We start from the raw sequence: 12,319 nt of genomic DNA on the forward strand, positions 1-12,319 counted from the left end.
CTAGACAAACGAGTAAGATATACTCTGCGTGAAAATAGTTATCAATCATGAATTAGAGCCCAGGCACACATTCCTGTACAAATATTTTCCTCCTCGAAGCCGGTTTACGTGACAGCTTCAGGGAAGAGAAACCTGTGTGTTATCAAGGTCGAAAACAAGGGCGTGCTGTAGTTGTCATGTTGGTTGTAATCAATAGTATTGAATATATATCCACCACACCTGTGGGAAACTGATTTATAACACAAACGACTTGTCTATTCACTCCGCAACAGCTGATATTATATACGTCTCGTCACATTGACGTAAACGTTATAGTGGGGGAAGGGGTAATCGGCCTTTATAGTGGGGTGATGTATAGTGTGTAAACATATGTACATTGAAGCATTTTACGTCAATGAATTGTACATGGACAAAAACTGACAATACGTCCACAGACCAAGTCCATTAAACATGGACCAGGGTCCGTGAGTAAGGGGGCGAGAAGAGTGAGTGAGATAAAATTATAGATCAGCCATATCGTGACTTAAACAGGTCTACATACATGACAAATACATGTAAAGTAAAGAAACCTGTCAACAAGAAGATCACAGAACAGAACTAAAACTAGCATCTACCTCTTGAGAAGTGAGTGCGTGCGTGCGTGCGTGCGTGCGTGCGTGCGTGCGTGCGTGCGTGCGTGATTGCGCCCGCTGACATTTCTACATTTCAGCCGAAGTACAAAACTGCATACTCCATTTTTGTCTTGAAAGCGTTCTTGGTCAGCTTAAATTGTACGAAACATATCAATGATATGACGATAGTGAGTTGAAGTAGACTCATTATTACACCCAGCGTTTATTTCCTCACAAGCACAGATTAGTCGATCTCACAGTCCCTGAACCACATTATTTTCCCTACTGCCCTGCCCTCCCTGCAATGCTAAAGCCCTAAATAAAACAAGGTGAGGTGAAATTGGGTTTAACGTCGTGCTTGAGAATATTTCGCTCATATGACGACGTGCATGCGTGTGTATGTGTATGTGCGGCTGCTTGCACTAGCCCAGACTTAAGCTGTTTTTTTTATAGTGCTAGCTCACTGAGATACCATGCCGCAGTTAAGCATGAAAACCCCACTCAGACACATTATACTGCCTCCGAGCCGACCAGTCCTTGTTGTACCCATTAATGCCGAGCGTCAGGCAGGGACCAACAAGTACCACATTTTAACGTCTTTTGGTATGACGCGGTCGGGGATCAAACCCGCGACCTTCCGCTCTCCGGGCGGACGCTCTAACCACTACACCACGGAGGCGGTCTAAATAAAACAAGGCTAGATTGTTCCAGGTTCGGAATGCCCCACTTCACTGGGGACTTTTCAGTATAAATGGGTTTATTTGTTACTATCAAAAGTGTATACATTCAGAGACGAAGCGTTAGCCTGGGCAAAGAACAACGTTGAGATAATAGTATACTGTTAACGGTATTTTATGCAATATTGTTTTTCTCCATTTATAAAACGTATAACCTTATGTGTTACTTATTGAGTACTGATTATAAGCTAGCAACAGAGTATTAATTATAGTGTGGCGTTAATCCTTTCATATTTATGTCGTAAAACAGTAATATCATGATTGTTTCTATGTACTTTTAAAGAGCCGTCTGTCGAAGACCTGGGGAGATAACTCTATTCTAATAGAGGGCGCTCTGTCACCGGCAGGTCGCATACTTCCGGTTTGTTCAGTGGACTATGGTGGGTGTATTCGTCTAATTTTCTTTAATCTTATTTGACATTCAGACTCGACAGCTATGTTTCGTAACTCATTTTGACACAACATTATATTCATGGCATCATCAGTTTTTAGATAATATTGTTAATTATTACTTTTTTGCCTTTCCGATAGAAGTAAAGATTGTCCGAAATCCGGAAGTGCAACTGGAAAGGAGAGAACTTGAGTAACTCTGACTCATGAACTCTGCACTTATAGAGAAATAAGAGCTTATCTTTCTGTTGTTTTGTGCATTAATGCTGCTAAATTATTGTCGATTGGACATTGTTTTACCTAATGTTTGCGTTGTTTCTAATCTCTGGATGTGAGGTTGATCCGAGTTTCATAGGCCAGAAATGACTCGTCCATTCACTGTTGGCGAAATGAACAATTTTACTTCCTTCCTCGTTGGTCGTAGCTATTCAGTTACAAGATGCAGCCCGGGGCTGGTGCTGTCATTACTGACAGATTTTATGTCTACGCCCCCTCAGTTCCTGTTTTGAATCACTGGTACTGTTAGCTCTTAAAGTAAAACCAATACTTATTTTGTTACTTTAGAGGAATATGTAAAACCAGGAAAATTGTATCACTATCAAGGAAGGAGTTTGAACTACAGCTTTGGAAACCCAACACCTTGATAGCAAATTATATGTGAATCTATGATTAAAGGTTGCTATTACTTGTTATGTTTTGAAATGCTGTTGAGACAAAGATACAAAATTGGTCATTTGTATTGAAAATCTAGTAGCCAAGATGTAATGCACAAAACATGCCTCACTGATAAGAACTTAAGATTAATATATCTGTATGTGGGTGTTTTATTTGCCAATTTAGGGTGTAAATTGTATCGTAATGTGTAGACCTGTTAAAAAACATAATGTTAATTGCCTATCCATCTACGTCATGTACATTACCATCATATATCTATGATAGAATTCATGTGTCACAACTTTGTTGCTCTATTATTGAGATTGTTTATTTTGCTGATGTTCAGGGCCCACTGTTGAAAAAGGGCTAATTTTTTCCACAGCCCTTAGCAGAAAAGTAGTTTGGTTTTCAAAAGATATGTAGGATTCTTAGGATGATAAATGTAATTACCAGATTACTTTTGTGGAACCATGTTGTGGGGATTGATTCCAGTTAAAAATTAATAACATTAGTGAAAATCCTTGATATTTCAAAACCACAAAGACCTTAGCAAAAATAGCTTATTGAACATGTTGAAAACAGAAACTGTCTAAAACAACTTCACATGTCGTGTATGTCTTTTTTACCAAGTTATTTAGCACATGTGAATGATAAAGTAAATAAGGAAACTTATTCTCTGTTATCAGATTGTGGTTGGGGTAACCATGGTAACCTAGTGGTGAGAGTGTTCATTCACAAGTTCAGGTAATGTCTGATCATGTTGAAACTAATGAAAGTGATTTAAACATATCCAGACTGCTTACTGCCTTCTTCTTGCAGCAGAATGCTAAAGATGTATTGATGCAGCAATACAGTATTGTATCATGATACAAGGCTTACAATACAATAAAGCGATTTATAACTCTTGGGTCAGAATGTATATGATACATGGCGGTGTGGTAGCCTAGTTGTTAAAGCGTTGGCTCGTCACGCATCAGAAGATCCGGGTTCGAATCCCCACATGGGTACAATGTGTGCAGCCCACTTCTGGTGTCCCCCGCCGTGATGTTGCTGGAATATTGCTAAAAGCGGCGTAAAACCATGATACATTATGTCACAAGATAGAATGGTTCAAAAACATGTGATTAATAACAAACTGTTGGAGAACCAGTTTATGTAGATTCTCTAGTAATTCATGGTTGGGTATAAACAGCAAATGCACATTGCTGTGGACAGTGCCCCCGTATTGTGTTTCTCCTCTACAATATCCCATTTTCACTAGTTGAAATTTGAGACAAATGATTCAGGGCTGTGATTCACCTGCTAAAGGGGATGGAATATGAAGATGCTGAACTTATGAAGAAAAAATACTGTAATTGTATAAGAATTGTATTTCTGCTATATTATCAGGATATATATCATAGTTCAGCCTCGTCGTATCGTTACCCTCAGGGGTGGAAATAACCCATTGCCCGACGCCTGAGTCCAGTGTTTTTTTCTGTCGGGCAAGCAAATTTGTATATCACACTGTACAGGTGTCCAGTTGATATTCCAATGTTAATTATGTTGTTTATTTAAAAATCAACAAGAAAACAGCCGGTATAGTTGAAAAAGTATCAGGGCAAGTGATTTTACATGTGCCACTGTACCGGAGTACACTAGCAATATTAAAGTTATTTCCACCCCTGACCATTCTACAGAATGCACACAACAAATTGGGATATATGAGGGACTTTTATTTTCTGAGCTCTTGAGGCACTCAGTTATAGACTTAAGCGTGAACAAGTGTCACTCAACTTCATTTCTTTCCAAGAAATGATACCCGTAAAAATCTGTATTAGAATTGATCTTCAGCAACCCATGCTCATCATAAGAGATGACTAGCAGAATCGGGTTGTAGACTCGCTGACTTGGTTGACAATTGTCATCGTAACTAAGTTGATGCTCATGCTGTCGATCACTGGATTGTCTGGTCTAGACTCGATTATTTACAGAATGCCACCATATAGTTGAAATAGTGCTGAGTGTGGCATTAATCAATCAGTCCATCCATCTATCCGTCCTGTTCATGCTGTAGATGTCAAGTTAGATTGATGAAAATCAACCACTGATCATGTGGATACCCTAAACATTGTTTGTTTACCAGCATAAAAATGTTGTATATTTCATATGTGTAACAGCAATCTACATTTCTCATATGTCTCATGTTTAAATCCGTCAGACTGTTGAGCATGCCACAGTACTCCTACTGTAAATGACCTGTGTTCATTATTTGTATGTGTGTAATTGTAAGAAAGAATATTTTGTTTGAGTAAAACAAATATATAGGTTGTTTTTGGATAATAACATTGACGTCTATTTTTTCCAGGCAGCAACATTGAAGCCATATCTTACAGCGGTCAAGCATACGCTGACCGCTGCCATGTGCCTGCAGAACTTTGATTCACAAATAGTGGAACGACATAATAAACCTGAGGTTGAAGTAAAGTAAGTAGGAACAGATGCTCATCTTTGTTCTTGGCGGAGGCGGTGGGGTAGCCTAATGGTTAAAGCATTTGCTTGTCATGTCGAAGGCCCGGATCGATTCCCCACATAGGTACAATGCGTGAAGCCCAATACTGGCGTTTCCCCACCGTGATATTGCTGGAATATTGTTGAAAGCGGCATAAAACCCAACTCACTCACTCACTTTGTTCTTGGGCCCTGTTCCACAAAGCAGTCTTAACGCTATCTTGACCATCACTCCAGTTCTCATGATAGTGACAGCACCAAGAAGGCTTTGTGCGGTGGGGCCTATTTTAAAACGTTTGATGTTTAACTTTAATGCTGCTCTCAGTTATGCGTCAGCAGCCTGTGTGTAACAAGTCTGGATTAGACAAGTCAGTGGATTAGAGACATTTTAAGCACACTTTGGAGAACCATGACTGTGAGCCTTACCATTAAATGCATTCTGCTGCCTCTTTGACAAGAGGCTGGGGGATACATTGTAATTGAAATCGCCATGGGAACATACGGAAAAGGGAAGTGGGTGTTACTGGACAACTGTTTAAAGTGAAACTCTTAAGTTGTAAAAAGAATTATATATTATGTGACTGTGTACTTGTCAGGCGACAGGAACATAAGTAATTATAATTAATTAATAATGAGTCTATTTATATTACGCTAAATCCGCACTGACAGCATGCTCATAGTGCAGACAATTATTACCCCAGATAACCCAAGCTGTCTGCTGCCTGTGGGACGCTAGAAGGTTATATATAGTCATGACTCACATGACTTATCCCATCGGATATTGTTCAAAGCTTCATTGAGCCTAACACACCCATAGTAGCTGAAACTAGTGCTGGAGCAAATGATCCAATTGTCATTCAATCCATTGATCTTGTTTGCATCAGTGATTATTGATGAGCTCGGGAGATTAATCCATATTCATAACAAGTGAAACATCAATTTAAAATTTGGAAAGTATGTTTCTTATTGTTATGTTTGTTAAATCAAGACATAAGAAACTGGTGCAGTTCCTCATAATACTGCAGTGTATTATGTAAGCAACATACTCTCTAGCATGTCTCAACAGGAAGTATCCTCGATCATCTTGATTGTAGTAGTAAACAGCGCCGGTTTATGACTGAGTCCCGTTGTTGCCAACACAAGTTGTGGGTTGGGATTACGCTCAATCACTGATTGATTAGTGAGCTCTAATTATTGTGAGTGATAACTGGCACTAGCTAACATACAGATTCACTATTCTGTATTTGTGATGTTTTAAACTAAACCGAATCTTGATTTTCTTTTCCAGAAGCAGTGAAGAGTTGCTCTTAGTACCTGTAATTATTAGCAGGAATGAAAGGGAACGAGTTTTAATAGAGGGGTCCATTAACTCACTACGAGTTAGTATAGCAGTGAAACAGGTAAGTCTAACTGTATCATTGACTGGTATCGTGGCAGTTATTTATAAAAGGTTTCCTACACTGACCACTTGATGTAAAAAACTGAGTTTTACTTAAAGATCTTTGACAAAGTTTATGCTAAATTTATCATGTTTTAGTAGTTTATGAGTTGTTTATTTTCTGTTTGTAATATGCATGGATATATCAGGATGCTAAATGACCTTCTGTGTAATACCATTTTTATTAAACGAGTTCATGGTTTGGTATCAAACGGTCGAAAGCGAGTTTGATGCTTAATCTTTCACTAGTTTAGTAAAAATGGTATTTCGTGGAAGCGAGTTTAGTATTCGGTTTCTTATTCTCCAACATAAATTTATAGAAACTGCCTACACTGTGATGACTCTTAGCTTTCCGTGAGTCAAGCAAGGTCTAATACCATTGTGACAGAGGTATTATTAGCAGTGTGACATCATGACTGTAAACCATTATGATGTCATACGTCCGACATCATGCGATGTAATAAATATATTTCTAACATGATCTAAATTTGCTTCTTTTGTATTGTAGGCTGATGAAATTGAGAAAATCTTGTGTCACAAGTTCATGAGGTTTATGATGATGAGAGCAGAAAACTTTATAATCCTCAGGAGAAAACCAGTAGAAGTAAGTGACAATTGACCAACCAGGGGTGTACTTCTGACTTTGTCAGGATGTATGAGATATGGCTAACATCGTTGTGAAGCATCACATATTTGTTGTAGACCATCTCCGTGGTGTAGTGGTTAGAGCGTCCGCCTGGAGAGCGGAAGGACGCGGGTTTGATCCCCGACCGCGTCATACCAAAAGACGTTAAAATATAGTACTTGTTGGTCCCTGCCTGGCGCTTGGCATAAATGGGTACAACAAGGACTGGTCGGCTCGGAGTCAGTATAATGTGTCTGAGTGGGGTATTCATGCTTCACTGCAGCATGGTATCTCAGTGGGCTAGCACTATAAAACCAGCTTAAGTCTGGGCTAGTACAAGCAGCTACACATACACACGCATGCACGTCATCATATGAGCCAAATATTCTCAAGCACGATGTTAAACCCAATTTCACCTCACCTCACCTCACATATTTGTTGTTGCTCGGGCAGTGTGCTGGCCTATTGGAAAATGGTCAGTTTGTTCATTTGTCATGCCAAAACCAGGGTTTGATTTCAGTACAGTGTCCAAAGCCCACTTTTCACATCCATGATATTGAACTATATCGTGTATTGGTACAGTGTTGGAATACACAAATGTTGAAGTATGGTCCCAGGGATGCATCACTTCCAAATCAGAGACACATTGATGCCACTGAGCTCATGTTCAAAGAAGTGTAAAACCAAACCCATTTATAACTAGTTTGGCATGGAACTACAACTTTCATCCACTTTAGGGTGTCTAGGTCATGACTGAAATAGTGTCCACAACTGACTTACTTAACTTGTATTGCCACGAATATTCACTTGGTGAATGGAATCTTATGTAATATGAATGGAATGTCAAAGCGTCCAGTCACTCACTCCAACTCATTCCCCTCCCTCGCCTCTCTCTCGCACTCACTCACTTAAGCTCTAGTGTGTTGAGTTGTCATGTAGAATTGTGTCCCTTTGGTGTGTTGGCAGGGCTCGATTTAAGAGATGTTAACCTACTTGTACCAGGTGCAACCTGAGATAAAAACCTAGTTGCACCAGCCAAATTCCAGTTGCATTGCTTTTATTGCAATATGTATTGAAAGAAATATGCTATTGAATTATTTAGATGTTTTATTCAGATATTTACCCACGCAAAAATTGACCTGCACCTGGTGCAAGTTAGAATAATAACTACGTTGCACTTTGTAATATTGGGTTGCACCAGTGCAAGTAACAAAGCACTAAATCAAGCCTTGGTTAGCAGCTGAATGACCATCCTCGGCTTTTACCAAATCCAAAGCTAGTCTCTTTGCTAATGGGTTTCACCTAAGCAGCTAAGTGGTAGACTGTTGCAGTTAGTGTGGGATTTCCTCCAACAATAATGTGCTACTTTCTGAGAGACTCATTCCCAATATTGTATTGTTCCAGGGCTACGACATCAGCTTTCTCATCACCAACTTCCACGCAGAGCAGATGTACAAACACAAGTTGGTGGACTTCATCATCCACTTCATGGAGGAAATAGACAAAGAAATTAATGAAATGAAGCTAGCTGTTAACTCAAGGGCACGACTAAGTGCGGAAGAGTTCTTGAAACGGTTTTAGGCATCACAACTCCACAGCGTGCTGGTAAAATGTCCATGTAAGTCCTGCACTGTGTGTAGTCTGTGTGGTACTGTTAGTGATGTCTTTGTCTATTCTCCATCATTGGCGGATCCAGAGGAAAATGACTTTAGACCACATTACAGATGTAAAGGAAAACCCCCCCATAAACACCCCAGCTGATGGCATGTCTTTATGATAAAGTTATTACGATGTTTCACTGTTCATCTATTATTATTGAAAAAAACAATGCATGTTAAACGCTGTTAATTGCAATCCGCACTGAATTTCACTAGTTTACAACGTGATTAACCAGAGCTCAACAGCGGATTTGTTGATGTGCTATTTTCGATGACGTGAATAAGTGTGATCACTCGGCAACTTTTTTATGGGAGTCACTGATTACCCTGTGGTTTAACCGAATCCGCGGTATCGCGAAGAGCGTTATTGCGAGGGATGACTGTATTTGTTTCATAAGGCCAGACCAATTTTATTTCCAGTTTTACGGATCCGTCAGTCATATTTTTTCAAGAATAAAAAATATATAACAATAATCAAAAATGTGCAAGAAAATGTTTTACATTCTCTTTTGCCCCATATACACTTCCTAAATTGCCAAAAGCAAAATACTTTTAGTATTTAAAAGGAATATTACTTTGACTGGTGATTTTTTAATGTATTTTTTTCCTCCTGCCTTTAGGTTTTCTGAGGACAAAAATCCTTAAAACAAGAAATAAAATTGGTCTGGCCTAAGCACAAGACTGACTGAGTTTGGTTTTACGCCGCTTTTAGCAATATTCCAGCAACATCACGGCAGGGGACACCAGAAATGGGCTTCACACATTGTACCCATGTGGGGATTCGAAGCACAAGAACCGACAGTCTTGCTGGTTCTGTGTTAGTAAGGGCTGATTGGAGTAGCATAGGTGACAAGCTGAACTCAACGCTTTAACCACTAGGCTACCTCCCGACCCTAAGCACAAGAAATCAGATCCTATTGACAGCTCTGTGCTAGTTCTGTGTTAGTAAGGAGCTGATCCCAATTCGTGGAGTAGCATAGTAGTTAAAGCTAATTGCTAGTCACACAGAAGACCGGGTTCGATTCCCCACATGGGCAAAATGTGTGAAGCTCATTTCTGGTGTCCCCCAGGGGTGTATTCTGAACAACGTGCCTGATATTGCTGGAATATTGCTAAAAGCGATTCATGAATAGTTAAATCAAACTCACTCACTCACTCACTAAGAGGTTTCCAAGTGTGATTGCTTATAAAAGACCCATTCCAATTAGTTTAACTAGGTTTATTATCTGAATAATTTATTATTAGCAGAAAATAAAATACCTAGGAATTGTGTCAATTGGAATTGTTTTTGTTTTGCAAAACATGTTGAAAGTACTTCTTTAAACTTGATGCTTAAGACTAGGATGTCAATGGTTCTGTGTTTTTGTCATACTGGAAATGATTCCTTTTCGCATGATTTAGTTCCAAGCACTGCACCAAATATACTGTCTTCAGCCATGTTTCATTAGAGGCAAATTGAAGAGAAAGGTCATGTGCTTTTCATTTGGGCAGATTTCAAAGTACTTGTTGCCAGCTTGATTGGATAAGAAGCCAATGTTTATCCAAACCTAGATTTATTATAGTCAGATGAAGCCTGTCAGAAATAAGGCAGGAGTATTCCCCAGGAAGAAGCGCTTCCTGATCGGCTAATGAACCTGCGTCCATTGTGTGGTCACTAGAACAGAAACTTCTCTTGTGGAATAAGGCTATAAGAGCCAAGTAAGCTCAGGGGTTATCATCCACTGATAGCAAACAATGCTTTAGAACGGTTGACATCCCGGTGCTTTAATGCATCCAATGATACAACAGTAACAATATGTCCTGATGAGATTTTGGAGAATTTGTTGCTGAACAATCATCGTGATTAATTATGACTTAATTAAGTTATAATTTTCTGTAAAACAGGCCAGTTCATGTATTTTTTTCTCCAAAAACTCCATGCTGGGCATTTAAACTGTTTGATATTTCATGGTTTTCTTCTATTTTTGTTCACATTTGCTGATATAAGATCGTAATTTTACTTTGTGCCAAGTCATCATCAGATGAACAAGGTTCTGTGTTAAGCCCTGTATGGTACGCTGATAATACAGGGTCTTTTATCTCCATTCTATTCTGATAAAAATCCTTGATCATTCACCGTAATAGCTTTGTTTTGTGTCCGGAATAAATGACATGATGCTGAAAGTTGATGGCCAACCAGATTTTGCCATTTTTTCATTAAAATGGACTCAATATCACAGTACCTGACTCGCCTTTGTGTATAGTCAGAAATACCACCGGGACCACCATTAAGCATAAGGACCTCTCTCTCCAATCGTTAGATTTGTGAAAAACAACATTTCTCAGGTTACTAACTTATTCTAATTAGATTAACTATTAGTTCTGCAATGAATCCACTTCAGGGCAAATTTCATACATATCACAAATAATGGATAATGAATACAATAACATGTCAGATTGTTGGGTTTTTCATTATATTCAGAAAACAGTAGTAAAATATTTCTTTGACATGTCTTTGACCATGTTAAGTGTTAATTTGTCTCGACAATAACCAATGACCAGATTACTGTCAAATTGTGTTAACTATTATCCTCCCTGGTTTGGTTATATTCCATTTTGCATATCTCACTTTGATAAATAACTCTCTAAGTAAAAACACTCCTTATTACAAAAATCAAGAATATTTGATTCTCATGATCCTAAATAAAGGATACAGTTCACTGAATACACAAGTAAATTGTAATTGTCCTAAACACGTCTTTAGCTTGCTTGTACAAGGCCTACATTTTGAATGTAGTGTTGTTAAGTCCAATCAGGAAGTCATTTTCATTTGTTGTTAAATTTAAACTTTATCTTTTGTTCGTGAACGACGTCACTTCCGAAAAACAAAGCCCCAATGATGAATGGTTACAGGATCTTTATCATAATATACTACAAATATAGTTAAGGGATGATCTGATAGTTTCACATTGCTGTTGTTAAACGGGTGATCCTTAATTTGTTTTGATTGTTTAGAATGGAAATAGAACACACTGAGAAATCTAAGATTTAGCAATCATGGAATAATAAATTGTTTCAACTTCAAATGGATTGTGGTACCAAATGCACTCTTTCCTTTATATATTTTGTTCAGATTATATTTTTCTAATATACGTAATGAATCTTGATTTTCAAATTATAACTAATATTCATATATTTATGCCACTGGTTGAAAGTGCTTGATTTGTAGTTAGAGTTAGATCATATATCAGTTCTTTACATATTGTGTGATCATTCTCTTATTGTTTGGGGGCAATGAACAGATTGAATCGGGAAATCATGTTATCTGCAAGTTGGTGATCTTGTCACCGGGGGATTAATTTTGACATAACTGAAATTTGCATTATGAAATGAAATGAGTCTTCTGTTCCATAAAATTTGATTTTCCGTCAAACATTATAAAACATGTATGTTTTTGATAAATAGTGTTTTGGTTATATTCTCAGTACAGGTTATTAGAGCCGTTTACCGTAGCAGGAATAAAGTCAGATGTAGGATAGTTATTTCTGTTCATAAACACAACATAATGCCATGTTCGAAAAGATGACATTAGGTGTCACAGTCAGTCTAGAGTTACCTCCCTTGGGTACACCAGAATCCTATGATTGTGTTTGAATCTTGGTTGGTTCCAGTTATGTTTCTAAGTGTGTCAGCACCATACCTGTGCTCATGGGTTTCATTAATACGGCAAACGTCAG

At 38.4% G+C, this 12,319-nt stretch overlaps 1 protein-coding gene across 1 annotated transcript; it reads left to right on the top strand.

Moving 5' to 3' along the window:
• The first annotated feature begins 1,650 nt into the window (after nucleotides 1-1,650).
• On the top strand, nucleotides 1,651-8,581 carry LOC124256953 (actin-related protein 2/3 complex subunit 4). Its single transcript, XM_046690912.1, has 5 exons — nucleotides 1,651-1,728; nucleotides 4,740-4,858; nucleotides 6,171-6,282; nucleotides 6,829-6,924; nucleotides 8,350-8,581. The coding sequence occupies exons 1-5, from the start codon at nucleotides 1,726-1,728 to the stop codon at nucleotides 8,524-8,526; spliced, it is 507 nt and encodes a 168-aa protein (XP_046546868.1). The 5' UTR covers nucleotides 1,651-1,725; the 3' UTR covers nucleotides 8,527-8,581.
• The last annotated feature ends 3,738 nt before the right edge of the window (nucleotides 8,582-12,319 follow it).

The sequence above is a fragment of the Haliotis rubra genome, unplaced genomic scaffold (assembly GCF_003918875.1).
Source record: "Haliotis rubra isolate DU_JTF1 unplaced genomic scaffold, ASM391887v1 Scf645, whole genome shotgun sequence".
Lineage (NCBI taxonomy): Eukaryota > Metazoa > Mollusca > Gastropoda > Lepetellida > Haliotidae > Haliotis > Haliotis rubra.

Bases quoted from the DNA above. Each gene is read 5' to 3' on its own strand.
- LOC124256953 (XM_046690912.1), top strand. The intron at 4,859-6,170 runs GTAAGTAGGAAC...TTTCTTTTCCAG, and splicing joins AAACCTGAGGTTGAAGTAAA to AAGCAGTGAAGAGTTGCTCT. The intron at 6,925-8,349 runs GTAAGTGACAAT...GTATTGTTCCAG, and splicing joins TCAGGAGAAAACCAGTAGAA to GGCTACGACATCAGCTTTCT.